This window comes from Larus michahellis, chromosome 3 (assembly GCF_964199755.1).
Source record: "Larus michahellis chromosome 3, bLarMic1.1, whole genome shotgun sequence".
Lineage (NCBI taxonomy): Eukaryota > Metazoa > Chordata > Aves > Charadriiformes > Laridae > Larus > Larus michahellis.
This window is the reverse complement of record NC_133898.1, coordinates 50,963,391-50,990,684: the sequence shown is the minus strand read 5'-3', so window position 1 is coordinate 50,990,684 and position 27,294 is coordinate 50,963,391. Positions and strand designations below refer to the sequence as shown.

Here is a 27,294-nt window from a genome sequence, read left to right as displayed (position 1 = left end):
TGCGTGTGGGACAGCTGAGAACTGAATTGTGCTTTTAACGCCCGATACTGTCAGAGTCTTTATTTCTGGGTTTGCTTACTGGATTTTTGGGTTGTTTGGAGCTTTCTTGTTTTCTGCACTTTCTCCTGATTTCACAACCTTACTAGGGTTTAATTACAAGTAGGAAGTGATGTTGGTAGGTAAGTTAGAGGCAAAATAATCTAAACTTTTTTAAAAAAAAAAATCTTCCTGAATATTTTTCAGGAGAGACTCCTGTACTGTGTTAGGAGTGGGACCATGCAAACCCGGAAAGTTTAGTAGAACCTCTAAGCACATTGCATCTTCTATGTAACTTCTTCTGGCCTAATTTGGTGCTGGGAGGTTTTAGCTGCTTCTGTGACTGAGCATACATGGAGCTGTTTTCAGCAAGTCACTGTTGCTTTCACCTTCTTATGCAACTTAGTTTACTTTCGGGTCTTTCACTTGGCGAGTGATTTTTCACATGCTTGCATCATCGTGTCTCTGCCCTGGGAGGATGTGTGCGAACCTGGGGTGCTCCCTTGGCAGAAAGGCTTTCCCCCTCCTGCGGTCAGTTGTCACTACCTGATAGCCACTTGCATTCCCAGGTAGTTATATTTCACCGATGGTGGTGTAAGCCTGTGTATGTGTATGTGTTTGATCTATGTAAGATTCTTGCTCCTGTGCTGTGTGAGAGGATAAAGCTTCTGGGTTCCTTCCTCTGTACTGTTCCCTGCTTTTTATGGCAATCTTTCTTTTTTTTCCCCTTCTTAAAAATGTGCTCCCTCTCACGCCCAGACCACACTATCTGTCCACATGGTATTGCTGTAAAATATCAGAAGTCCAGGGAACGGAAGTTATTAAAAAGGAATGCGAATAAGTAAAATAGATAAGTGAGAGAAGAGAGCTTTTCCCTTTGGTTTCCCTCTTATAAATATGCATTACGAAATAAATGTCTTGAGCTGTCAGAGGAGCAGACAAAACAGGCCAATTGTATAGTGGTCACCACATCTAGGGCTTCATCACCAAATAATAGGAGTGAAGAAGAGAGAGCTCTCGGGCACCTCACTAGTTCTGTTATTTTAGCTTTGCAGGTCTGTAGGAATTGAAAAAACAGTGTTTGCATATGAAATACACCATGTGAAGAAGTGCTGCACAGCCCCAGAAACTGCTCTCCCTGTTGTTCACTTTCTGTCCCAGTCATAAGCTCTGGGAATGGACATCTTCAAGGCTTCTGACAGCTGCTCTTCCCTGCCAGGCCTGTTTGTGTTGACTTAATTTCCGTGATGAATCATCCATGACATGAGGACGATGCACAGGTCACTCTGAGTATTTGCCTTACTCCCTTGACTTAGGGTCCTTTCATGCTGCTCTGATTTTATTTATTTATTTATTTTAAAGCTCAACACAAGAATTTTAAAACTGTGCTCTGTGGTAGGAAATATGCCTCTGTCTATGCTACATGAGATGAACCAAAACACAGTTATGGGGTTCTTAAAATATAGCCAATACCACTGTTGCTTCTATAGCATGTATAAAGAAGACGGTATGGTGCCCTATTTTTTTAATTGTAGTTCTTTTGTTTAATGATCTATTGATCCATTTTATTCTGCACACTACAGCTTCACAAAACCTGCAGCAGTGGGCTCGCAGCAGAGGAGCAGAGCCAGAGAGGAAGTTCCTCAGCACCTGGGGAGGACTCTGCCCTGGAAATTCCCCAGATCTCCTGCCCTTGGAGCAACTGGCTGCACAGCCATCTTCCTCTGCCACAAGGGACTTTTTGAGGGAAATGCCAAATTTTGTTTCAAATGTCATAACCCAGCCTGAGCTTTGATAATAGGATTTTCTCATTTTCTGCTGGTCCCATGGCTGGGTTTGTGTTTTTAGGCGGCCATTGTCTTGACTTTCTCAAAGAAGTTGGCTGCAGACTTTTGTGAGACAAGGTTAAGACAAGTCACAGGTGAAAGAAGAGGTCTGCCTCTTCCTTTGTGATCTGACTGATTAGGAGGCTCAGCTTTCTTTTTGTAGATAGATAGGTGTGTTTTCCTCTCCATTTTTGTCTACCTAGGATTAATTTCATTCCTTTGTTCTCTGTCCAGGGTTGAAGGGTAGACTCCTTGGGGAAGTGGCTGGGTTTTTTTTGTCTCACTCATTGGAGCAACTCTAGAAGAAACTCTGTACTGAAAGCCCAGTGTGCCATACAATCTCTGTGCTTCAGCTTGCACCTTGTTTTCTGCAAAGGTGCAAACAAGTCACCAGACAAGAGCTGCCAGAGTATCAAGAAGTCCCCTGACGCAATTTGGAAGAGTTGGCTGTGCGTGAGCAGAGTCCCTTGTCCTGTGGCTCAGCAGTTCATAGTGTCTCTGATCCCACCAGGGCCAGTGGGGACCCCTGTTGCAGGGAGGAAAAAGGGCTTCTGCAAAGTCGTCTCCCACTGTAGGTGCTGGCCTTCCTTGGGAAGAACAGGAGGAGGTGGAAAAACAGCAAGGAAAGGAGAAAGAAAGTCTTCCAACTTGGAGGAGAGAGCCACTGCTAGCAATGTGAAGTATTTTTGAGCAATCTTAGAGGCAGTTTTTTGTCCTTCCAAGCAGCATTATGGAAGGAAAAAGTCCCAGCAGAAAGATGAGTACCACTCGCTTGAGTACCCACGTGTGCAGTGTAACGAGGAATCTGTTTTTTTCCTGCTGAGCATCTGGTTCCCCCTGCTTGCCTGAACAGCGTCCAGTGGGATGTGGCAGCCTATAAAGTCCAGGTCACATATGTGCTGATTCCTCTGGGTATGCATATGATGAGATTTGTTCCTCTTTAGGGAAAAATGACCGGCTGTCCCAATCAATACTGAATTTGTTTGTATGTAATAAAGAAAAATTGCTAACAACAATATCCAGGGACAGACCCTTTTAGTCAGTGCAGTACAACGGATGTTATTCTTAAGAGAATAATTGCAGCTGCTGTGGGCAAGCTCTAGTTTTTGTGCACTCCAGACAGATGTAGCAGAAGAACGGGGATCCCTTGACACATCAGAAGATCTGAGGAAAGTGTTTGGATGCGATGAACTGCTGCTGCAGATAGCTCTTTGATTGTGCCTTTGTTTTCAGTCTGATGCTCCTGTTTCGGGTAGCAGCTGGAGCAACAACTCCCACGGCCACTCTGTGGCAGCAGCTGGCAGAAGAGTGGTGGAAAATACAGTACTGTGCGAATGGTTGGTTGAAACGTACAGCCAGTTCAGCTGTCTGAATGGTGTGTTGTAGGACCAGAAGATTTCTCAACGCATGGCAATGAAAATTCAGCTTGGAATCATCATTAAAGATGCCAGCAGCGTCTTCAAGTGACTGTGAACAAGTCGTTTCCATTGGAGTGATTTTATCTAAAAAAACCAGCTACCACTCTATGCAAACTGAGGTGCTGCTTCAGTCCTCCTATTGCAGGCAATAATAATAAAAAAATCTTATTAATCATTCTTACAGAAAATTGTGAAGTCTTATCTAACGCCCTGATTTTTCTGCAGGCCTCCCACTAGCCCCCACTTGGGGTTAGTGCCTGGGAACACTGCAGGAAATAAGGGTTGTTTTGGTTTAGAGTTCTTGTGTATGTAAGAGCTTCTGGGCAGGTTGATGAGTTATTATAGTCCACTTCATATAGGTATTACTCTTCGAGAATGACAAAGACAAGTGCAGTCACCGAGCAACCCATGAGTCAATGGGAAACCTTATTGGTAAGCTGAGGTTATACAAAGACATTGGGAAAGTGTTCTGGTTCTGCCTCTTGGTAAATTCTGAGTGGGGGAGCACATGTATTGAAGCAATCATCGATGTAAAGCAACATTGAAGAAATACTGCTCTGCAAATGATAGCTAGAAAAAGAGCAAATTGCTGGAGCAAAATCAGCTCTCTGATGGTTCAGAACTAGGGGCATAATTTTGGGTTCTCATTCATATTCCTTGGGGACCTCTGTAGATTGAAACGTGCCGAAGGTTCAATGCTCCTGTGCCTTAAAGTATATCTCTTGATAATTTCTGTCTCAGATCAGATTAATTTTTGAGGTTGGAAGCTTTCCAAGGTGACGCTTTGCATTTTACTCCTAATTCAGGTGACTGGTCCTTGCAACTGCCACAAATTTCATTTTCAGTATGAATTAAACACAACTTTTCTCTCCTTCTATTTACTGTCAAAGTCCATGCCTCAAGAGCACTGACAGGTTTAGATAGAGAAATTGGATTTTCACCACATCAGTTCAGCAGAATTTTTGCCTTTTTATCATTGTTTAACCAGCTCGGTCATATTATATAAGGTTTCTGTGGGCTGTATTATCTAGGGAAAAATCAGAGTGTATTTAGAAAACCCTGAATTTATGTTTAAAGCATGATTTTGCTTCCCAACACAGAGATATGGTGCTGTGAAAATCTCATTGTTTAAAGTCCCATGGATCATTGCATGATGATGAAAAGGAATTTATGTGCTTGACTGAAAAGTTACTTTCCTGGTGTGGTAATACCCAGATATGTAGCCCAGCCAGGCTTATGAACAGATCATGTAAAATGAAAATCTTGTTATACAATGACTTCCTTGATTAGGTAGAATTGAACTTTGTGGGGAAGACTTTAAAAAGAAAACAAAAAGTGTTGTTTCACTTTAGTGCGCTTAATGCAATGTTCTTAATTGAGCAGAAGTGTAGGACCAGCAACACCCTTGTAGGTATTGTGCTGGTAAAAAAACTGCACATGGTATCTGTAATAATGAATCTGTTGATTTTACTCAAGAAAACTTTAGGTACAAGTACGTTTTCTTATTTTTCTTTTAGTCCTAGCTCTACATGTCTAGCTTAAAGCTGTCTCTTGTTACATTAAGTTTTGTTCAAAAGCTTTTTTTTTTTTCTGACTTGTCTTCAAAGCTTTCTGAGGTACGCACTTCAAAAGAACCGTAAAAGTACAAGAAGGTTATTGATTGTTTGATTTGATTTCCTATTGTGGGTTTCTTCCTTAAAGGCCCAGTGAAGTCCCTAGACTTAAGATTTTTGGTGGATTTTTGTTGGATTCTTGCCTTGATGTAGACTGTAGCAGATGTTTACACCAAATGTTCCCTGAGTAGCACTTCTGATTTCTTTTGCAAAGGACTGGACAAAGGCTTTTTTGGAAGGTCAGCTTCTGTTTGCTGTTAAAAGCAAGATTACAAGTGTAGGGCTTGGTTTATATATTTTCATCTTCTAAGAGAGTACATCCTCTTGTGACTTCAGAATCAGAGACGGAATCACGTTGGAAGACTTAAAGTTGGAAAAGTTGTGCTCTCTGCAGGCTGTGACCATTAGAATGAAGTTATCTTTTGCAGGCAGTCTCATTACTCTGGGCCAAATTCAGCCATACTGTAAACTGTTTAAATTTGCTGATAGTTAAGAAAATACTTGTGGTGGGTTGATCCTGGCTAGATGCCAGGTGCCCCACCAAATCTGCTCTGTCGCTCCGCCTCCTCAACTGGACAGGGAAGAGAAAATACAACGAAAGGCTCATGGGTTGAGATAAGGTGGGGTGATCACTCACCAGTTACTGTCATGGGCGCAAACCAGACTCGACTTGGGGAAATTAGTTTAATTTCTTACCAATCAAATCAGAGTAGGTTAATGAAAAATAAAACCAAATCTTATAAATACCTTCCCCCCACCTCTCCCTTCTTCCCAGGCTCAAGTTAACTCTTGAATTCTTTACCTCTTCCCCCTGAGCAGCACAGTGGAATGGGGAATGGAGGTTGTGGTCAGTCCATCACGCGTTTCCCGTGCTGCTCCTTTTTCCTTAGGGGGAACGTTCCTCACGCTCTTCCCCTGCTCCAGCGTGGGATCCCTCGCATGGGAGACAGCTCTCCACAAACTTCTCCAATGTGAATCCTTACCACAGGCTGCAGTTCTCCGTGAACCGCTCTAGCGTGGGTCTGTTTCATGGGGTGTAGTGGAACAGACTGTTCCAGCATGGGTCCCCTGCAGTGTCAGAAGTCCTGCCAGCAAACCCGCTCCAGTATGGGCTCCTCTCTCCACTGGTCCACTGTCAGGAGCCTTCTTCATTGTGGGCTTCCCACAGGGTCATAGCCTCCTTTGGGAGGCTTCTCCTACCTGATGTGGTGTGGTGTCCTCTGTGGGCTGCAGGTGGATATCTGCTCCACAATTAACTTCTATGGGCTGCAGGGGGACAGCCTGTGTCACCATGGTCTTCACCAGGGGCTTCAGGGGAATGTCTGCTCCATTGCCCGGAGCACCTCCTCCCCTTCCTTCTTCACTGACTTTGGTGTCCGCAGAGTTGTTGCTCTCACATATTCTCACTCCTCTCTGGCTGCAGTTGTGCAGGATTTTTTTCTCCCTCTTCAATATGTTCTTACGGAGGAACTGTCACTGTTGCTGGCTGGGTCAGCCTTGGCCAGTGACAGGTCCATCTTGGAGCTGGCTAGTGTTGTCTCTATCGGCCATAGGGAAAGCTTCTAGCAGCTTCTCATAGAAGCCACCCCTGTAGCTCCCCGCTACCAAAACCTTGCTATGCAAAGTCAATATGATAGCCTTTAATAATCATTTTATCTAGGAGGGAGTGCACATTCATATGAACTGAGGGTTCAGCCCATCATGCTTTCTTATATGTATATGATCTGAGCGTAGGTTTCTAAGCCGTTGCTCTTGAATTAGAAATTCAGGTATGAGTAACTTTAAATTATTTTGATTTGTGCTTAGTTTTAAAGAAATGTAAGTGCTTTTTGCTTAAGCAAAAATGTGTGTGTTATTGTGGTGTGGAGATAGGGAGTGAAGTAAGAGTGTCTAGAAGAATCTTTTAGATGACAGTAATGTAAGGAAGAGTATTTGCTGTTAAAGGGCACACTCTTGTCTTTCAGCCTCTTCAGGCAAAGATCAGAGATGGCTGCTTAGTTTCTGTATGAAAATAAGAGTTTCCAGTACAGAATTTATTTATTTTGCTCTGGTACCACGTGTGGGGTATATTCTATTGTGCAGTTATGGAAACTGCATTCCGACTACATTTTTCTAGGGTCACTGTACATATATTTTGTCATTAATACCGAAACTGTTTCTGTTTATGCAGTATGTATATTTATATATCTTGAATGTAGGGAACAGCATGACTTGCCTTTTGCCTGTTTTCATTCTTTGAATATTTTCTTAGGAAGCAAAACATAAATACACAATAGCCTGGTATGCAAAGGGAAGTATACTAGCAAAGTGGAAGGAAAGATGTTGAGAAATGTGCCTTCCTTTAGTAGAAAGCCATTCTTCCCAGTATTGTGCCTACTTGGCCCTCTTCTGAACAAAGCCACTTCCATAGTATCTGCAATTCCTGCATGTGAATCATAACTTCTCAGAATATTCTTTAAAATGCTTTTTAAGTATTATTTGTTATATCATGACATTTAATGTCCTCTGTAGTCATGTAGGAAGCCTGTGACAGGGCAAGGAATGTGTGAACCAGACTGGTTGATTCACGGTCTTCCTTCTGTCCCCTGTTGCGTTGAATTTGTTTACTTTATTTTGCCAGTGCACCGTTCCTGATTATGAACATTGTCGTCTCAGCAGGCTCTAACTGTGTTATTACATTTCAACATACTCAGTACCTATATTTCTTTAAGGTCACTAAAATGAGATAACTTAAAAGGTACTGGCTTGCTTGAAGTTTTTGGATCTTAAAATTTTTCCCATAGTCTGTTACTACGTGCCAAGTCAATCTCAGCTCCTGAATACGCAGCATTCCCACATCCTCCTGCAGTTCTCTAGCTGAAGTCCATGTTTTGTCAAAGTATTGTTTCACTCGTCATCCAGAAAGGATAATTCTTCAGCTCCTGCTTTCCTGTTCTGGTCTAGAGTCTATACAATGAGGCCTTAGGATGTAGTAAGTCTCCATTCCATTTCTTTTCTTCTCTCCTCATTATGAATCCTCATGTGTGTAAATCCAGTGCAAGCCATTTAAATGATAGGCCTACATGGCAATCTGCATGAATGAAGAAATTACTCATAATGTATAGATTGCTGTCAGTTCTGCAAGTGTTAAAAACCTTTCTTTTCCTGCATTTAGTCAGTTAAATTCACGTTAATTGAATTCCTGTCTTATTCCAGTCCTGCCATCAGCTAGGTCAAGAACTTTGTTTTCTCTGTGATGGAGTTAGCTTATATTGAATTTGAGAAGTAACTTCTAAATGGTCCTTATAATAGATTGCAGAGACTGTGAGGACGAGCAGTCAAATTCTTGATTAGCTGTTCTACCAGAGAAGAATAGCAATGAGTCAAAACTATGGATGTCTTCCCAGGTAAGAATGTAGTAGTATTCCAAGGACCTCTTTATAAAGCCATTTTCCGTGGTAGTAATAAGTAAGGCAAGTTTTAAGCAGACAGAATACCTCTCTTAAAATGAAATATGGTGCTCCAGGGTGGTGGTAAAAGAAAATAGTATTTATGGTTCAAGTCACATGTAACAGATCACGGCTGTTAAAGCCCTTTGTCGGTAGAATGAATTGGTATTGACTGCCTGGTTTCTCTTGCAGGTCATTAGCTTGTCAGTTAATTGAAAAGCTTATGAGGGGCTTCTCCATGACAGTGTTTTGTGGTAGAAGAAAACGACCCGGGAATAAACTTAGTTAAAAGCTGTTCGTAGTCGGTAACTATGGCTGGTTCGTACGTGGTTTTGATTGCTGTGTGTGTGAATTGTATGATGGGCTGTTGTCTAGAAGGGATAAGGGACTCCTATGGTATTGCTCTGAAGGCTAACAAGGATTCAAAACAGGACACTACTGTGAATTTCATACCATAAATAATACAAATACACTTGTAAGAGTCTGCATGAATGCTCTAACTGCAACAAAAGGATTCTTTAGGTTCAAGTCTATGGTTAATGTGTCTATCACTAGTTTGAGTCAAAATGATGATTTACTAATGATGTTATTTATTGATACACTTTGGATTAATATAATATTCTCCTAAAACTATAGTTCTGCTGTCATTGAAATGGCAGTCTATGATTCCTTGTTTATTTTTCAGTGACTTGATAGATGCTCATAAAAAAGAAATCTGGATAAGAAGTGGGTGTTTTTTCCCCACTCAGCATCTGGACCTGAATCAAGCGTGGGCTTGTGCATCCTTGTTAGCAGTATGGATTCTACAACTGGGTCTTAGTTTGTAATGCTGTTTTGGATGTACAGCTTAAAAAGAAATTAAAAATCGACCTCTTTTACTGTTAGCTGTGTGAGTTCTGCAGAGGAGGGCAACGTTGTATAAACCTGGGGCGGGCTTTCTGTGAATAAAGTAAACAGGTAACAGGAGAGGCATATGGAAAAGATTTGTTAAATAGAGGTGCTATCTTTATACTGTTATTCTTCTGGCTATAACTGCACTTTACATTTTATTATGGCCTGTGTCTTCTAGAAGTTGAATTTTATAAGGCAGTTTCAGAACAATTGGGCCAGTCACCCATTATTCATTCAATTACACACCACAGCCTTGCTGCTCCCCATTGACATCTGCGTACACAAAGCCCAGCTCTTTTTTACATAACCTGACCAGCTCAGACACTGTGGGAGATGCAGAAAGTCCTTGGGAGCTCCAGAGCCTGAGAAAAGAAATGGATAAATAGTTCGTTCCCTCTGGCACACCCAGAGGCAGGCAGGAAGCTCATAATGTCATTATTGCACATGTACTATTGCATGTTTTGCCCATATATTGCTGCAGAAAAGGGAGAAATTGCGGACTGCTGCGTGGGAAATTTTGTTAAACCACTTTTACGTAGCTAGCCAGCTGTATTTCTGTTGTTGCCTTACACAGTGTTCACTTACACTGTTATGAGCTATTTCTGAGGGGACTGCCTTGTCTGGAGCTGGAGGCACCCCCATGTGCTGTGATGGTAATGAGGTGACTGGCCTTGCTGGGCTGTAGATTGAAAAGGCGTGGGCTGCATGAAGCAGAGTGTTAGGGAAAGCAATGCAAATAGCTGTCTTGTTAACGTGATTAAAGGATATGCTGGGCGGCTGAATTCTGCTTCTGAGGCCATCTCACTCCTGCGTGCAGCCGGGTGAGATGGTCCATCCAGCCTTTCTGTAGGTGGTCAGTAACTGGCTGCAAGTCTGATTTCACTTGCTTTGGGGTTCAGACCTACATAAACTCTGACTCTTGAAACAGGAGTCAGTAAGTGCTGTGCTTGGAAAATATGAAGGAACAAGTTCTCAAAAGAAAACTGAAAAGCATAGAGGTAGGCAGCAGGGACCGTGTGCATGTCAAAACAGGCACTCAGTCTTAATGTGCTTTCTGAATAACAGTGACTTGTGTTTCTTCCACATGTAAAATGAATACAATGCTGCCTTACCTTGTGAGAGTATCGTTGAAATAAATCCAGTGATGTTTCAGAAATGTTTAGATACTTCAGTGCTGAACGCTAAAGAAAAGCTCAGAAATAAATTAATAGTTCTTTATGTGGGAAGAACATCAGTGGTTGGTTGTGAAAAGAAGTACAATTTCTACAATGCAGCTAAAAGGAAGAATGGAGATGCTGCTGATGGGGAGTGCTGACTGTCAGGTACACAGTGACAAAGTAATTGAATGCTGCATAAAAGTGTACGCCTGCGGAGTAGGAGAGAGGGAAGTATTAATGTTGCAAAAATAATCTCTGTGCTAACTACTAATGTTTGATTTGACTTGGATTTTTGAACTTTATGTTAAAAACGTAACTTGTGAATTTCTTTATAAGTACTGAAGACACAGGTTTACATTAGGTTTGGTAATACCAAAGTAGTAAATCTGCCTGTTTTCATATGTGGAAGAAAACCTTGAATTTGTTTGTGTAAGCAGGATGATGCCTCAGTTTCAGCCGCACTGCTGAATCAATGTGGTACAAATATTTTGTAGGCTTTTATGAAACTAAGCAAAACGAGTAGTGATATTTCATACAAAATTCTATGAGAACAAGTGACTGCAGTTGAACTTTTCCTGGCAGACTTGGAAACTGGGTTATAAGAAATGCCTTTGTGTTAGGTGTTTGGATGATAGCCTAGCAAAGCAGCAGTCCTGGACACTGCTGGGAACTTCTAAGATGTTATGGTTACACAAATAATCATAATTGTGTTTCAGATGGTAAGTAAAATACATATAAACTCATTAATTAAGAACTGTAGAGCTAGCATACGAACCATTTTGCAAACAAACAGGATTAAGTGGGTAGAAATTGGGTGGAAAAAATGTTGGTTAGTCACTAGCAACACTGAAACCCAATATATAGTTTTTTATCTTTGGTATTGGCTCTTTTTGTGTTAGCATGAGTCATCTTAAAGCCTATGTGCTTCCATATGAAAATGTGTCTTGTGTAGCAGACCGTGATGAGCAGAGAAGGTCAACTTTATTTTATTTTATTTTAATCCCTTCTAGCCTTCAGGAAAAAGAACAATTGTTCAGCACGTCCATTAAAGAAACTACTGCCAAAGTAAGTACACATCAGTTTTCAGTTCTTCAGAACATTTAAAGAAGCAGATAGTAAATTGTCTGTGTTCTAGGAATTTGATTTTGTGTTGTTTCTTCTAAACAGATTTTGCACGTAAATATTTTTAAACACACATTCCACACACACCCCCACCCCCAACTTTTATATTTGGACGGGCCACAGAGATTATGCTTAAGGAATCAGATGGAGTAATCTGTTGTTTGTCAGTTTATGTTTACTAGTGATCGGTCTTCTCGTGGGTCTCCATTTAGGAACAGGCTCCTCAGCGTCATGTAACGAAAGTGAGCTCTGGTCACAGCTGAATGTTTTCACTCTTAATACAGTCTATTCTAGCTGATTAGTTTTGTTGGTGCAAAGGAAGAGCATAAATGATGTACCTCTTTTCCCCACTCTTTCGCTAATAATAAACTAGCAATCTAATTCTCACCTCCCTTTAAAAATACAAAGAAAAGTGGTGTGGCATATTTAGCATACCTTAACCGGAGATGTTATTACTTTTCCTTTGCTTATTTCTCATGGCCCCCTTCCAAGAAAGGGAATACTAAAGTTTTTATTTCAGAATGGCTCAGTGAGCCATAGAGCATCTTTGCTCCAGGAGTGCCCTAGAAAAAAATGGTCCATTTATTGTAGCTAATTCATATATGTCTATATAGAACAGGGACTGGAAAATAGTTCTGGGTTTTGATCAGTCATGAATTTATACTCTGAAATAATGTATTTTTCATGTTTTTTCTCTAAATAGAACTCAACCAAATTTAGTGAAAATTTTATCCTTTGTAATCTATTCTTCCTGATCTTCTTGGACAACACTTTTAGCATGCACTATTAAAAAGACTATTTGAAGACTACATCTCAATACCCCTTCCTCCTTTTCTCCTACTTTATTTTGAGCTCATTCTTCTCTATTCCTTGCTTATGCACACATCTTGGGAAAAATTAATATAGACCATTATAACATGATGCTCTCCACTATATTTTTTTAAATGACTGTGAAAAAAGTATCAAGGAAAAGTGTGTAATTGACCTACAGCTCATCTATAAAATGAATGATAGGTTCAGTACCTCAGAGTGATGTGTTATTTTAAGGTATCTGCAAGCGAAAACATAAGTTACAGATTTTGCCTTCTCCCCTGAAAACGTGTGCCTCTTGAAGTTTTATTTTACCACTGTAATATCGAGAGACTTTTTTCAATAAGAGCTCAAACATTGGGTCACAATTGAGAAGTCTGCAAGGTAGAATTCCACAGCCTGTTTCTTTAAATATTCAATAGATAAAATACTATTTTAATTTCATTCCATTCCTATGTGATGGCCTTTATTTACTAGAGAAGATAAATAGGAAGCATGTAATGAGACTCCTCCAATCCATTTGTTATTTTATTTATTCAGATTGTTTCAGCCTATTGTTTTATTCTCAGGCTGAATAGAGCTGGTCTTTTAAACCTTTTCGTTGTGTGGGGAAAATACTACTTTGTCAAAGATCTTTTCTTTCCCCCTGTGACACTAATATTTTTACAGCCTTTTTGCCTCATCTGTGTTTTCAGCTGAGGCTGCAAAAGCTAAGATTCACCTGCTAATGAAGGGAACAATCTCCCTTATCTACCACTTTCCTTCAGAAATTAATATCTGTTTTTGCTAGTGGCAAGATTGTACTGTATGGGAGATCCAGGTGGACTGTCCTTTTCTTCAAGCAGCGTAAAGAGAATTTCTCTATGTCTTCCAAGGTGCAGTTGTAAAGAAATGTGAAGGTTACTCAAAACTTACTTTTCCTTGAGATGGGTGGAGGAAGAGTAAATTTCAGTGCTTTAGTCAGTGTCCTTGTCCCTCTTTCTGCTGCTTTAGATTAACATCATATGCTGGAAAGATGGAAGAGGAAGACAATGGGCAAACTTGCTTTTGATATATTACTGCTTTTCATCTTTATTCCACATATCTTTGCTAACCAGCATCCTACTGGTTTCAGATAGACTGCTTTTTTGAGTAGCGTTTATGTGTCTGAACACAGCTTTGTAAGGTGCATTCCTAAACAAGAGCCTTTTTTTTTTTCTTCTTCTTTTATTGCAAGTCTGCTTTAAAAAAAAACACAAGCCACTGAAGAGGATTATTAAATAATTTGGCTGTGAAGAACTTCCCTGAAACTGAAAGGAAGGTTTTCGTTAGACTTGGAGCTTGCTGCTGCGTGGGCTGCAGCAGGGCTGATCACCGAGAACAGGGAAAAGGGTGTTGCTGGGGCCACAGGCGCTGGCGATCAGACTGGCTGGGGGAGGGTGGTGCGTTTCCCCAGGAGCAAAGCAGGATGCTGGCTTTCTGAATGTTCATCATCGTTGTTAGCTAAGATATAACCTTTCCTCAGAGGCTGAATAAGCTACCCTAATGAATAATGGTAGCTGTTATTAAGATAAAATAATTAGAAAAAATGAAAAGAATTGGAGCTTCTAGGGTAGAACTGATGTAGTGTAGAAGCAGTGCTATTAGTTTAGAGGATGTTATATTATTTTGCCTCTCCGGTTGCTCATTTAGTTTTGTTGAACTGTGCCATATGATAGCTCTGAAGATTAATGTTGTTCATTTATCTACAGAATACACATGACATAGATACAAGCAGAGGCTTGGTAACGTACTTATCTTATGTTCCAGAAGAATCATCTCTGTGAGCTAGAGGAACTTCCTTTTCAGCCTCTGGTTCCCTGCATTTGGTCCATTAATGAAGAGTGCCAGCAAGCTTCGTTCTGACAGTAGTGCTTACAAAGTGGACAGTGTTTACTAGGAACTGATTAAACCTCCCAGCTTATTTTGCATAATTGCCAAACAGCTGTCTACTAGTAATGACTTTAAGTTACTACCAGCATGGGATATATTCATGCAGTTTTCCTGGAGCTGAAAGATTCCCCATCTAATTGCAATTCACTCAGCCATTCAGTACCCCTAAAGAGAGAGTGCTGCTTAGAAAGAAGTCATTAAAAACTTTCAGATTTATTTTGGAAGCGTGAGACAGAAATGGCCTTTGGGTTCTTCGGTCACATTTATTCACCTCTTATGGGTTTGGGTTTTTTTAAAACATTTTAAGTGAATTAATAAGCAAGTCACTTAGAAGGGGGTACTGAAACAAAGTGAAATATCTGGGAATTGAAAAATTAAAGTAGGTGCAGAAGTGATGAGATGTATGTGTTTTTAAATTAATAGGAAGACTCTGAAGTCTTTAGATAGTAACAGTTACTGCTTGGAGGATAGTTCTGTTGACTCAATAAAAAATATGACCCATTTATGTTTAACAGATGCTCTCAGCTAAAGTCAGGGGGTATTATCCATTTAAAGGGATTTACAGTTAGTATCATATCTGAATTATTATACTTTAATTGTACAAACAGATAAGCCATTAGAGCTGTAAGGCTTTTGCTCTTAAAAGTGAAGTGATAGCTGTGCTTCTGCTAATAAGTGTGGTATGTACACTTGTTTTTAACGAGAGCAGTCAAGGAGGGTAGGGAAACTTTCCTCTGGAGATTATATTTCACAGGTCATCTCTTCACAACTGGCCTGTGCCTCTCTTGACTATTGCTTTACCCTTGGTTCCAATGAATGCAATGTTTTCTCAAGTGTCAGCTACAATTTGAAGCGAGTGTTTGATGCCTGCCTTCAGACGAGAGATTTGCCCTTGATGAGAGATTTTTCTGTTTGTTCATTTTGCTTCCTTCACAAATGATGCAATGTGAAATAAGAACCAACATTTTTGAATATGTGGGAGTTGTATGAATTGCGTATACTGTATAAGATCCTTCTGAGGTGGTAATGTACACTTAAATCACTTAAATGTAAAGTACAGAAACAGTTGAACTTCCTATTTTTTTTTTCCTCCTGTCTCTCTCCATGTTTTTAATAGCAGTTCTGATTTGTTGCTGAAGGAACTTCCAGTTAAAAAGATAAAAAAAGAGAGAGAGGAAATGTCAGAAACCTAAATCCTGGTCAGCTGTGTCTCTTGATTGTGAAACAAAGTACAGTATTGCACTGGTATAGTCTTATTTATTGCCTGTGTGGAGAATTAAAGATGTCTGCTTTGCCTTTTTTCAGTTAAGATGTGCGGCAAGGTATATTTTGTATAAAAATCGCTGTACGTTCAGTGTTATGACATCTTAAACTCCAAACATTGGCTTACCTACACTCCACTCCACATATCACTGTTAATGCTGAAATTGTATGGAGTTCGTAAGATGGCCTTTCTTCTGTGTGCAGCCTCAGTATCTAATAGTGAAACGTGTTCTCTGTCTTGCAGGTAGCTAATGCTAATACCGTTCCCTATTTTTATAGTAGAATGTGCGGCAAAGACTGGAAATTTTGATTCCTGTTGGGTATTTCTGTAAAGACATCACTTTTTATTAAGCTTCTTCACCTTGCTGTAGGATGTTATGTCATGTCTGTAAACCAACAACATTTGAAGCTCCATTTAAATTGCCTTATACTTTTACATGAATGAATTATATATCACGGCTGTCTGCCTCAATCTAGGTTTGTACGAGTCAGAAACTCTGCAGTACTTTGAGGAGGAAAGTGAGTGATATTGAAACTCAACTACCAGCTCTACTTGAAGCCAAAACGCTGGCTGTTTCAGGTAAGTTTTAAGTGATGAGAGGACTAACGTTGAGTGGTGTGTTAGAGCAGTTGTTGACTTTCTCATAGCTGAGACTTCTTAGGAAAAGTCATTGATGTACACTGGTCTTGATCCCTTGAAGTCATGGCAAGTCCGGCAGAACGGGGCTGTGTTGTGCCTTGTGTAAAGCACTTCAGGCTCCTCTCCACAGTTGGGAACTACTGGTAGGCAGTAAACATGCAAAGAACATATTTTTCCATAGGTGAAATTGATAAATAATTATCGACACCCGTTCCTGGACCTTACAAGTTATATGCCTAGATCTCTCTAGCTAAGAGCATAAATTTACAACAAAGGTATAGTAATTACAAACGTGGCTTTAAATGACACTTTAAAATGGAATATAATAATTGGTAGCTTCTGCTATTCAGATCATTAAACAACTAATCTTGGTAGCAAAAGAGCAATTTGGTCCTTGGAGCACTCGTGCGTATTATTTACCACCGGTAAAACATTGAAATGTGATTACAGAGTCTGATACATAACAGCTTTACATGCTGCTTAGTGGGGATTACTGCACTTTTCACTAAGGAAAAAAGGCAAAGCACAGTTCTGTCACTTAAGTTTGAAGAGGTGGGTTTTGTAATTCAGCAAATTGTTTGCAGATGTGTAAGTATCTCTTTGCTAGACACCTGCCTCAGAAAGCAAGCTGAATACAAGGGAATATAGACTTGGGTACAAGGAATTTTCCAGCATTACATCAAGTAAAGAAAGGCTGGAGGGTTCTTTAATACATATCAAGGCGACATGTTATAACTATCTGTTGGTGATTTACTTTCTCAATTAGATGCAAGAATCTAGTTCTGGCACACATGAATTAGTTTAAAATGAAACCTTGTGCAGTGTTGCATGGGTTGTTTGCCAGAAATGGATAACGTCAGGCTTGTGCGAAATCATAAAGGAAATTAAAGAGCAGGTCTTGTATTGGTGCTGAGCATGCTCAATTTCCTTGCTTCTCATAACACTTTTTCAAAATGGAAACCCTCTCTATTTCTCTGTGTCCACCTGCGAGAGGTAAGCTGAGCAATCACCCTTCTCTGCCCGTGGGCAGTTTTGAATGTAGGTAATTTTCTCGCTTTCAGAAATGGGGTCAAAGTTTTCCCCAGCCATTTTATGACGTCCTTGAGAACAAAAGAGCCCATAAACTGGATGTGCAATTGCTTCGTGCTGCCAGCAGGAAGCAGTTGGCCAGAAAAGATGTACCTCAGTCTGGCACTTCGAGAGAGTAAATGACAGCTTGAGGACTATTTCCAAAACATTCATAGCAATATTTTACACTTGTTAGCTCTTAACAGAGGTCGCTTGTTTCAGGAACGAATTCAAAAGACAATTTAATGCTGATGTTTCTATAAACTATTTCCACAGTACTGTGACTATGGTTGCCTTTCTATGCTTTTTAAGAAGTATCGGTGCTGTTTCTTAGTACTGATAAAAAGCATTGTTTCTTTTTTTTTATTCTTACTCTGAAAAACTCTTACTTCAGGGAGTTTTAATGACTGGGAATGATACAATCCCTAGTTGTTACTAAGGCAAAATTCTGGAGGGAACTGGTTGAAAATCAAGGATGAAAGGTAATTTGGTGACAGTGGATACTGTAATTTCTTTACCTCATTGTAAATGGATACATTTAGTTATGTGTTGGGATTTGTTTATGTTAAATGCAGAGCAGTATGCAGAGGATACAGGGGAAATACAGGAATAAAAAAAAATAGCGCTCTCAAGACCTGAAAGTTAAAAAAAAAAAAAATATCTCAAAAAAGTGGAAATAGTTCAGTCTTAAAGCATGAAGTAATAAAATCAGAAAAGCCAGGATGCAGAATGAATTGCAGCTAGCAGAGAAACAAGTCGGGAAGAAAAGATTTGGTAAATGCGGAAGAGGAAAGAGGAAGGAGGAGCTAAAAATAGGTGGGGTTTTTTTTTTTACTTAACAAGGCAAAACTAGTGAGCAGTGGATAATTTAGAAAAGGCTGAAGTATTCAGTTCTGTGTATTCTTGTTCTAAAACAACAATAAATGAATGACACCTCTTAAATAAGGCATAGTTAAGAAAGTAGGTCTTAACCTTTTAAATACTGGTTAAGATTTAAGCAAGGTACTGTATGTATGTATTCCCTGAACTGTCAGGCAGCTACCAAAACGTTAATCAACAGCCTGGATATATTAAAATTGCTGGGAGGTGGGAGAATCTTCAGTTTGGTAATATGCTATTATTTAAGGACAGCCTTGGAAGAGCATGAAATTCAGAGGAAATTATACTATATCTAAATCTACAGTAAGAGTAAAGTTTAGTGGTCATAGTTAGAGGTTTTCATTTAGTCTGGAAGCATCAGGCAGGGATAAATATCTGTTACTTCTGCTTTTTACTGTAGCACTTAGATTATTTTCTCAAACAATTTCCTCATTCAGCAGTACTAGTGGATACTGAGAATAACTGTTTTTCTCTAAACAGATGTTGTATCATTTTTGTTTAACGTAACATTTTCCTTCAGGAAGCAGAGTTAAGTGATTTTTGGAACAGTGTCAAAGCAAAAAGGTAACTGAATGCAGTTGCATACATCTGGATTAATGTATCCCAGAAGTTAAGTCAGATGAGCTTAAGAATATAGTTATTAAGTGATGCATTGGTCTCAGAGCTTACGTGTGTGATGACTTAATGATGTGATGACTTGGAAAGCATGATATATACCTCAACCTTTTATGGCTACCTTGATAGATTCAGATAACATTCAGCTTCTATGTGAACTGTACTTTCTATTCCAAACACATTGATTTATAGTATTTGCACCAGAAAATGTAAGAATATAGCCTATCTTGTTTTGAGATGCAAATACTGCAATAAATACAAAGTAAGCATAACAATTTTATTAGTTCTGTCAGTGCAATACCTTGGCTTTTAAGACTATCAAATAAATGATACTGTAAAGATATAAGAGATGATGTTACATATTTAAATGTCTCTCCTATTATTTCTTCCTTGAAAGAAGTGCAAAATTAAAATTGGAGGAGAAAGAAAGAAGGTTTGGGAATCTTTGTATTACTGAAGCTGGTAGAATAAATACAGTAGACTAATTAAATCCCAGTGAGATTTCATTTGGAAAAAAACCCAACAACCCTGTACTTAAATGTTCAAGAGGTATTTCTATCTACAGTTACAATTCAGATCCGTTATATCAACAACTCCCTTACCTTCTGATTGGCATTTGCCTGTTGTGATAAATAACTTGCAGTTAATACTCCTGAGATGCTAGTCCAGAATTTTTCTCCAAACATAATTAGTGGAATCTTATTACATTGTTCATGGTTTTTCAGTCAGTAGCTTTAGCTAATTATAGCTAACAAGTACTCCTGATTGCATTTGATGTTACTGTTGACATACACATTTGTAAGTAGTTATTGATGAAATCTTATGGTTTAGCATCTAGTAGGCTTACTTTTTTTAAAAATAAAACACCTTAATGTCAGTGCTTAGAAACCTACGTGTGATTGTTATAACAGTTACTTCTTACAGTAGCTCTTAACATGCTTATAACAATTTTGTCATCAGTTATGGGAAGAACATGGCAGTACATGATACTCTGTTGTTTCTCTTGGCATTGAGTGTCTATTTAGCATGAATTTTTTTGGGAGGAATAAATTGCAGATCAAATAATCCTAAGCCAGTAAGAAAATTCAAATAGGACAATATGTAAGCAAGTGTGAATGTAACTGTAGAAATATTATTAAGATTTATTTTACTACTTGAGGCTGTTTTGCAGAAGAGCAAATGATATGTGAGAAATGGTGTGCTTCTCATTTTTCCTTAGTGAGAAAATAATTTGGGAATAGCAGAGAGGAGGTAAACTGAAAAGAATTTTTAGTCGTCGTGTTGCCTGTTTCCTATATTTGAATAAAAGAGGTTGTTTGATGTATTTTACAGTGTCTTCATATACTCTAGGTGAATTTTTTTTTCTCTTGAGAATGCATAATAGTGTGGGACTAGATAGCCCAAAAGTGGCTAGCAGGGAGCTGAACAAATGTGAATGAAAAACTGAATTCATTATGTAGTTATCTGTGAGATGCATGTCATTAACTTTCTTTATGTCTCTACAAATACAAATTATATCCACAGAAGTTAGAATAAGGTGACTTGTAAGTATTTAAAACAAATTATAAAATTCTATTCTTAAAACTGTCTACACCAGTAAGAGACCTTGTGTTATCGTCCTGTAATTCGCACTGTCTCTATTTCATTAAATACCTGCAAGTGGGATCTGACTGGAAATACCATTGTGGGATGATTTCCAGCAGTATAACGAAAAGGGTTTTTTCCCTTATGTCAATGTAGAAGTGTAGTTTATAAATAACAGGACATAAATACTAGAATAGCATATTTTCACAAAACTTAATGCTGGGACTGTTGCCTCTTTGCCTTCTCTTTGATGTTCACTTAGGGAAGTTCTGCAGGCTTAGAAAGCAACTGTAACAAAAAAACCCCCAGCCTTCCAGCTTTGGTGCTAAGCATTCCAGTTGGGAATGAGTATGTTAGAGAGGGGACAGAGCAGTCAGCAGCATCAGGGAAGATGCCGGTGCAGGCTGAAGGACACTTTTCAGCCATGCGTATGCGTGTTTTGGTAATGAGGATGTCTTGTTTTCATGCCTGTGCGGTGTTCTGTCACTTCGTGCAGAAATATGTATCGGCATAAGGTTCTTGACATGACGTTGAGATCTTCTCCAGACATTGTACACACAGCTCGTAATTTGCCTTTCATTGGAAGGCGATAGTGCTCCTGTTTTTTGGTTTTGTGTTTTTGTTTGTTTTTTTTTAACCTTTTCTGTATCCGAGAACTGTTGTTTGGTATCAGTTGGAGAACTCGGCTAGTCTTAGAAGCAAAAATACCAATGCCTCTTCTCATGAAGGCTTATTTTTTTTTGATAAATTGAAGTTTGATAGACCTGTGTCTTGTCAGATGACATAGCTGCTTCCCCACTTACAGATTCTTGCTTCCAGCAGTGGCCTGGGTTGACGGCTCAAAGGCATATTGAGATTAATTCTTCTTCATGCCTGTATCTCAATGTCTGACTCTGGCGTACAGGGCTGTATATTGGGGTGTCTTCCCACAATGGTCACTTTATGTTCTGTGAAGTAAAATTTACTACCCTGGATTGCTGCATGTGATGTACTTTTTGGCAAGCCTGTTAACTCATTTGCAAAATAAAGCCAGGGACCCCCCTAATCCAACTCCCAAACAGTCGTGCAGACTGCAGACAGCTATACTGTTTGTCTTTTAATCTCATTTCCAAATGAGATTGCTGGATGTTACTGGCTTTCAGTGAACTTCAAGGATAATTTGTTGTAGCTGAAGTTCCAGTGTGATATGTGACCAGACAGCAGAAAATCATTGCTGCTGCTGGAGAAGTCAGTCAGTGACATAACAACTTACTCTTTTTCTCCCCTGTTACCTAAGCTGCTGTCCCTGAAGGGGGAGAGGGGGTTGAGTAAGCTCTTTGGCAGTTCCTTTTCTGGGGTTATGTGCTCAAAGGAGGAATGTTAGATGGGGAGAGCTGTGAAGGGAAGGTGCTCTCGCCCCATGGAAAGGCTGTGCTGTGGTCTGGAGGTGATGAGAAAACCCCTGTGCAGTCTGTGGAAGGGGGTGGTGATGTACCTTTTTCCACTGACTGTCCAGGGAGCCAAGGTGACAAACTTCTGAACCTCAGTGCATGCACTTTTGGTGCCTCAACCTACCTGGCTTGAATATTTCTCTCCCCAATCCTTCTCTGGTTAGTAAAAAGGAGGGTGATGATTTCATGCAGCCCTCAAGATCATGGAGATCAGGTCTGGGCTATTTCCCTGCTCTCAGCATGTCCCTTCCTCTCCGCTGGTAGCAGTAATGAGTGGAGGCAAAGGCAGGAGAGAGGGGAGATGTAAAAGAACCAGAGATTGAAAGGCATAAGGTGAGTGGGAACTATGAGGCAGGGGGAAGTAGGGAAGCTCGTATGCACGTGTCTGTGCTATTGGGTGACCCTTGAGCTTTGGAGCCACTTTCGGTTGGGCATCCTTTACCATGTTGAAAGAGAATTATACATGACTTGCAACAACCCTTTATTGGCCTAACACACGTCGTGAACTGCTGGGACTAATGTGCTCCTGGGCTGTACTTGTCATCCCCAGTGCAGGCACTTGAGAGCATCTGGTGGCCCAGCGTTCACCAGTAGCTGTTGCTCCTTGGAACCAGTTGTGCCTCAGTATTGCTGAATTGCCATCTTCCAAACCCTCTGCCTTTTTCTTCAGGGTTTTTGTGCCTTTTCTCATTGATAATTTTCATTTGAGCCTTTGAGTTGTTATTACTGATTTAAAATGTTATTGTTGTTGGGTTCCCCCCGACTTTGTATATTTATTTTTTTTAATTCCTGGTTTGCTCTGTGGTAACTGATTCAGGCCGGGTACAAAAGGCTTTCTGTAGCACAGAAATCCTCCTCCAAATATATATCTGTGGAGTCTCTTGCCTGCTTGTAGACTTATTTTCTTACTTTACCTTTCAGGGTCACATCATCATTCAGTTGCATTATGCTTCATAAAAGTATTGGCCTGTGTTATTGCTTAAAAACAGTAATTGTGATTCAAATATGCTGGAATTCTGTAAAATGTTTCAGGAGAAGGTAGACTGTCCCCCATTTGCTATTTGTTTTTTTCAGAGGTGCAAGCACACTGGCAGTGCTTCAAAAAACTTACATTTCTGTCATGTTTTTAGCGTTTTCTCTTTTCTTTGTGCACAGCTGAATGATATTTATTTTCTTCAATTTCTTTTCTGGTGTTGGAATCAGTTTGTATTCTCATTAATCACAGGGTGGAGGATTTTCAGCCTTGAATTCCAGTGCCATTGATAAATACCATGGTGGCAAATGCCCTAAGCTAAATTGTAAATTTTCTCTTTCCTATGTATTATTAAAAGTGGTGGTAGTCTGTGAAGAATTAGCTTATACGTAGTGATAAATAATGACCAGTCTGTTCTTTCTTACATTCAAGGCAATGTCCAGTATGTATGCTTTACTGTTATGCAAAAATTGCTCCTTTGCTTGTACCGCATTGAACGTAGTTTCAGTAGGGATGGGGCGTGCCTCACTGCTTCATGTATGAATAATGGAAAGTATGAGCACATGTAATTCCTGGCATAAATATGAGAAAAAGTGGGAGTAAAAAAAGTTGTGGGGCATTAAGTTTGCCTTGTATTTTGAAGGGGAAGTATTTAACAAAGCTTAAATAATAACACATTTGTTGGTTTTTACAAAATGGGATGGATTTCAAACTGTATTTTTAGTCAATTTGTTGCTGGCAAATGGTATCAAAATAATAGTATGACAATTTGAGGCTACTAAATGGGCAACAATCTGCCCAATATAGTAAAATCTGACAATGAGCTGTTATAATGGATATGAGTTTGTGGCATGTAACTATGTATAGAGAAAATATAGAGAAAAAAATACTTAATATGCAGGGCACTATTTAGCTGAATTATGTAGTCATATAAGTAAAACTTTGGGAAAAGCAGAAAATAAGGTAAATATACTATTTATATAATTGCTTTTACTCACTGTAAATATAACTACATTGTGCCTGGGGATAGTTTTTTAATTTATTTTATTTTTCCAGTTGGGGTGGTTTTGCTTGATTTGGCTGGTATTTTTGGCCTTCACATCAAGTTGTTGGAGCTTACCCGACATTACTATCTCTAGAGAGCGGGGGATGAAGGATGTGTATAAGGAGAGAGCCCCAGAGGGCAGGATTAAGGAGGAAGCTTAAACTGGGTTTTTCATTGCCGTCTTTTGAGATAATGGTAAGATTCAGCCCCTCAAAGTGAAGTGTACATACGCTGCTCTTTATTACAGTGTAATGCAAGCATGTTATTCAACATGTTTGGAGCACTGGATGCTTTGAATTAGCTGGAAAGTGAAAATACGACTTTCCGGTGTTGTACTTGTAAAGGTATAGTCAGTTCGGCAAGGTTCATGTGAAATGATTTCAGATTTTATCATGATCCCAACTTCATTTCAGATGATTATTCCTCCCCTTCCCCTCCCCACCATCATTTTATCCAAGCGCTGTTGATTCCCTCGATTTATCCAAGTTGAAATGGAATAGATTTAACATTCTGATAGAGCAACAGACTTTCTAGCCTGGACGTTTTCTGAATTTGTGGGTTTCCCTATTTGGTGTGCCAGTTTGCACCCAGTGTGTTTATAGGAACACGTATGTAGTGGCTGAAATGGCACATCGCTAGTAAGTGTCACTGCGAGACAGGAGGAAAGATGGGAAAAGCAGCATTTTGCCCTTCAGTCCTCTTCATAGAATCCCTGTCTCGTGTCTTGGTTTAGACCAGAAGCTCAGCTTTGGTGTTAAACTATTAATTCCTCAGGTTTGTTGTCTCTGTACGGATTTTCTGAGTGAGCACTCCTATTAACTTCAGTGGTTTTTGAGTTTCCTGGGAAGAGTTAGGACTGACTTTATTTATCTAATGTCACCCAACTAGAGCTCTGTCGGCGGTATGGCTATATAAAACATAGCTCTGAGTGGTTGTCAAAGTAACAGTTATTTTGTTCACTTAGGGAAAATAATTATTTTATCATTAAAAAAAGGAACTTTAATATTTTCAGGATATTAGCGGAATAAAATATTTTGACATGTCTTCAGAATGTTTCTACAGCATCCAATGTGACTTTGTCTCTTAACAAACAAAAAACCCCAGGAGGACATGTTTTTTAATGCTGGCAGCTAGGGATTATATATTAATTTTTAAATCAACCTTCTTACAGCGTTTAGAAAGCAGTTATTTTGGTTGCTGTGATTGAGGTCACTGATGGCACTTGTGGTGCATGAGTTTGTATAAGCTCTTCTGACTTTTCACTGCAGACTTCCAGACATTTCTGCTGTCAGGGAAAGCTGCATCAGGCAGTTTTGGCTTTGGGATATATATATCTGATACTTTTTCCTCATAGCCTTATTTTGATATAAACTTCCCCTCTGGGAATTAAGATCCATTCAGTATGTATAAAACTTTCAGATGTAATATCATACCTTCTTCCTTGCTGTCTTCTGAAATGCAAGAGCAGGCTCTGGATTCTAATGAAGAATCTCTTGCCTTCATGTTTTATTAAGGTTCTGTGTTGATGCTTTGGATGAGTTCAGGTGAAGTAAAGGAACACTGTTTAATTTTAAGTCTTATTGCCTTAGAAGCATCTGAGTATCTGTCGTTTTTCCAGTGATTTTTGTCTTGCTTATCTTGCTGCCATGTTTTGCCCATTTGGAAACATATGACAGATTAAGATAATAAAATTTGTGCTGCGGTTTCCCAATAAATGCACCAGTAAGCCATAAGATGCTAGTATTTGTAAAGCATATTTATAGTTATTTGATTGTATAATTCTTTGTAAGTTAGAACTGGCAAATGGGGTTTTAGCTGAGAATTAGAAATAGGGGAGTTTTGAACTCTTAAAAAGAAACAAAAAAAAAAGTCGGCTTTAAGCAAAGAAAAGGGGTTGACTGAAACTACCGTAGCCTTAGAATTAAATTTAAAAAATCCCCCACCAAACAAAGCTACCATACTTAGCAATGTTCAGTCTTTAAACCTGATTTATTTTGTACAATCTTTTCCAAATTTTTTGAAAGTGCGGTCTCCTCTTGGCACACCTGTCCTCACATGGCCACTTGAGTTTGCAGCATCATCTTTCCTCCAGGAGGATGGTTGTAATTATTTGCTGGAAGTGCTTACATTCACTCTTATGCTCTGGAGGAATGGATCTGCTCCCAGCAGCTGTCAAACAGTGGTTTGCCAACTTCTGACCAGTGTAAATATTTGTGTCCCATTCTTGCTCCCCTGTCCTGAAGGAAATGAACAGCACCCAAACCATTCCTGTTTCAGACTGTGACTAACACTTTTGAGACACCAGGTAAAAAGGATGTAGTGCCACAATTTAGGGTACTCTGATGTGGATTTAATGTTTTGGATTATATCTTGATTTTAAAAAATAGTTTAATTGATTTGTTGTGTGTAAGCAATAGTTTATTGTATTCCTAAAAAAAAAAAAAGCGAAAGGACACCTTTATATCTGAATAACGCTGGTAGTATTAGAAAGTTATTTCAGGAGACTGCAGTCATTGCACATACTTCAGAAGCTGATGAGACATCTTATATGTGTGACAGGATGTGCTTTACATTAATATTTGCTTCAAGGCTAAATTTTCTAAGTGCATTTACTTACTAGATCCCTTTACTTATTAGATCATACCACCAAATTTTTGCTAAGTTAGGGTGATGCTAGAGTTTAGATCTTAGTGCTAGAGATCTTTTGTGTTGTATTGGGCAAGTCTAGATGGAAATTATTTTTGTCAAGTATTCTTTAGATTACAGTGATTTTTTTTTTTGTAGGTTTTTGTGTGTATGGTTTTTTTTTTCCAGACGAGTAGCTGAATCATTGAAAAGACGCAGGTACAGCTGTATAAATGTAGCATTATAATAATTACTCTACTGCTATTTAAAAATGATTTAATAGCTGAGCATCTCACTGTCATTGTGCATTTATACTTAAGACTTCTCTGTGAAGTAAGGAAATATTCCTCTCCAGGTTCTTATACAAATGGTTGTAAGAAAGGTTAAGTGGGCACATACTACTAGGCTACACTGTAAACCAGTTGGGAACTGAGCTTTTGACTCTGGATCCCTGTCCAAAGGAGACAAATGTTTTTAAAAACTCCAGAGCAGTGCAAGCTGGTGATAGTGAGGTATTCTGCCTGTCTCCGAGGTTTCGTGCTTCAGGGAGAGCCAGAAGTGTGGAGAGTCTTGACTTTTAAATATGTTCTCTCAGAAGAACATCTCCTGATGGTCTTTGCATGGGGTACATGCTATTTAAGAAATGCAACCTGTCACTTATAAACAGCCTTCTGGTGCTTGTTATGAACAACGGCATAGTGCTGCTTTGTTCAAGGAGGAAGTACTTCAGGGTGTAGCAGATTAATAGCATCTATTTAAAAAGTATTGCAAGTTGATGTGTCCTCCAAAACAAGAAAATGGTCTTCCAGATCACACCACAGTGTTCAGTGAATTACAGTATGACATTTTCTGAAGTGTGGACCTTAGGAAAAAGTTTTCTCCAAAAATGTAAATTGTATCAATAATAAAAAATTGATTATTTCTGTGTGTATAAGATTAAATGTGTTACAATTATGATTC

At 39.2% G+C, this 27,294-nt stretch overlaps 1 protein-coding gene across 4 annotated transcripts in view; it reads left to right on the top strand.

The window, feature by feature from the left end:
• Positions 1–27,294, top strand: part of DISC1 (DISC1 scaffold protein) — a 199,433-nt gene that overhangs the window by 74,308 nt on the left and 97,831 nt on the right. For all 4 annotated transcript variants that reach the window (XM_074580118.1, XM_074580121.1, XM_074580119.1 and 1 more), the window contains 2 exons: positions 11,380–11,434; positions 15,953–16,055. In XM_074580118.1, coding sequence (XP_074436219.1) covers positions 11,380–11,434; positions 15,953–16,055 — 158 coding nt within the window. The remainder of the gene's footprint in view (positions 1–11,379; positions 11,435–15,952; positions 16,056–27,294) is intronic.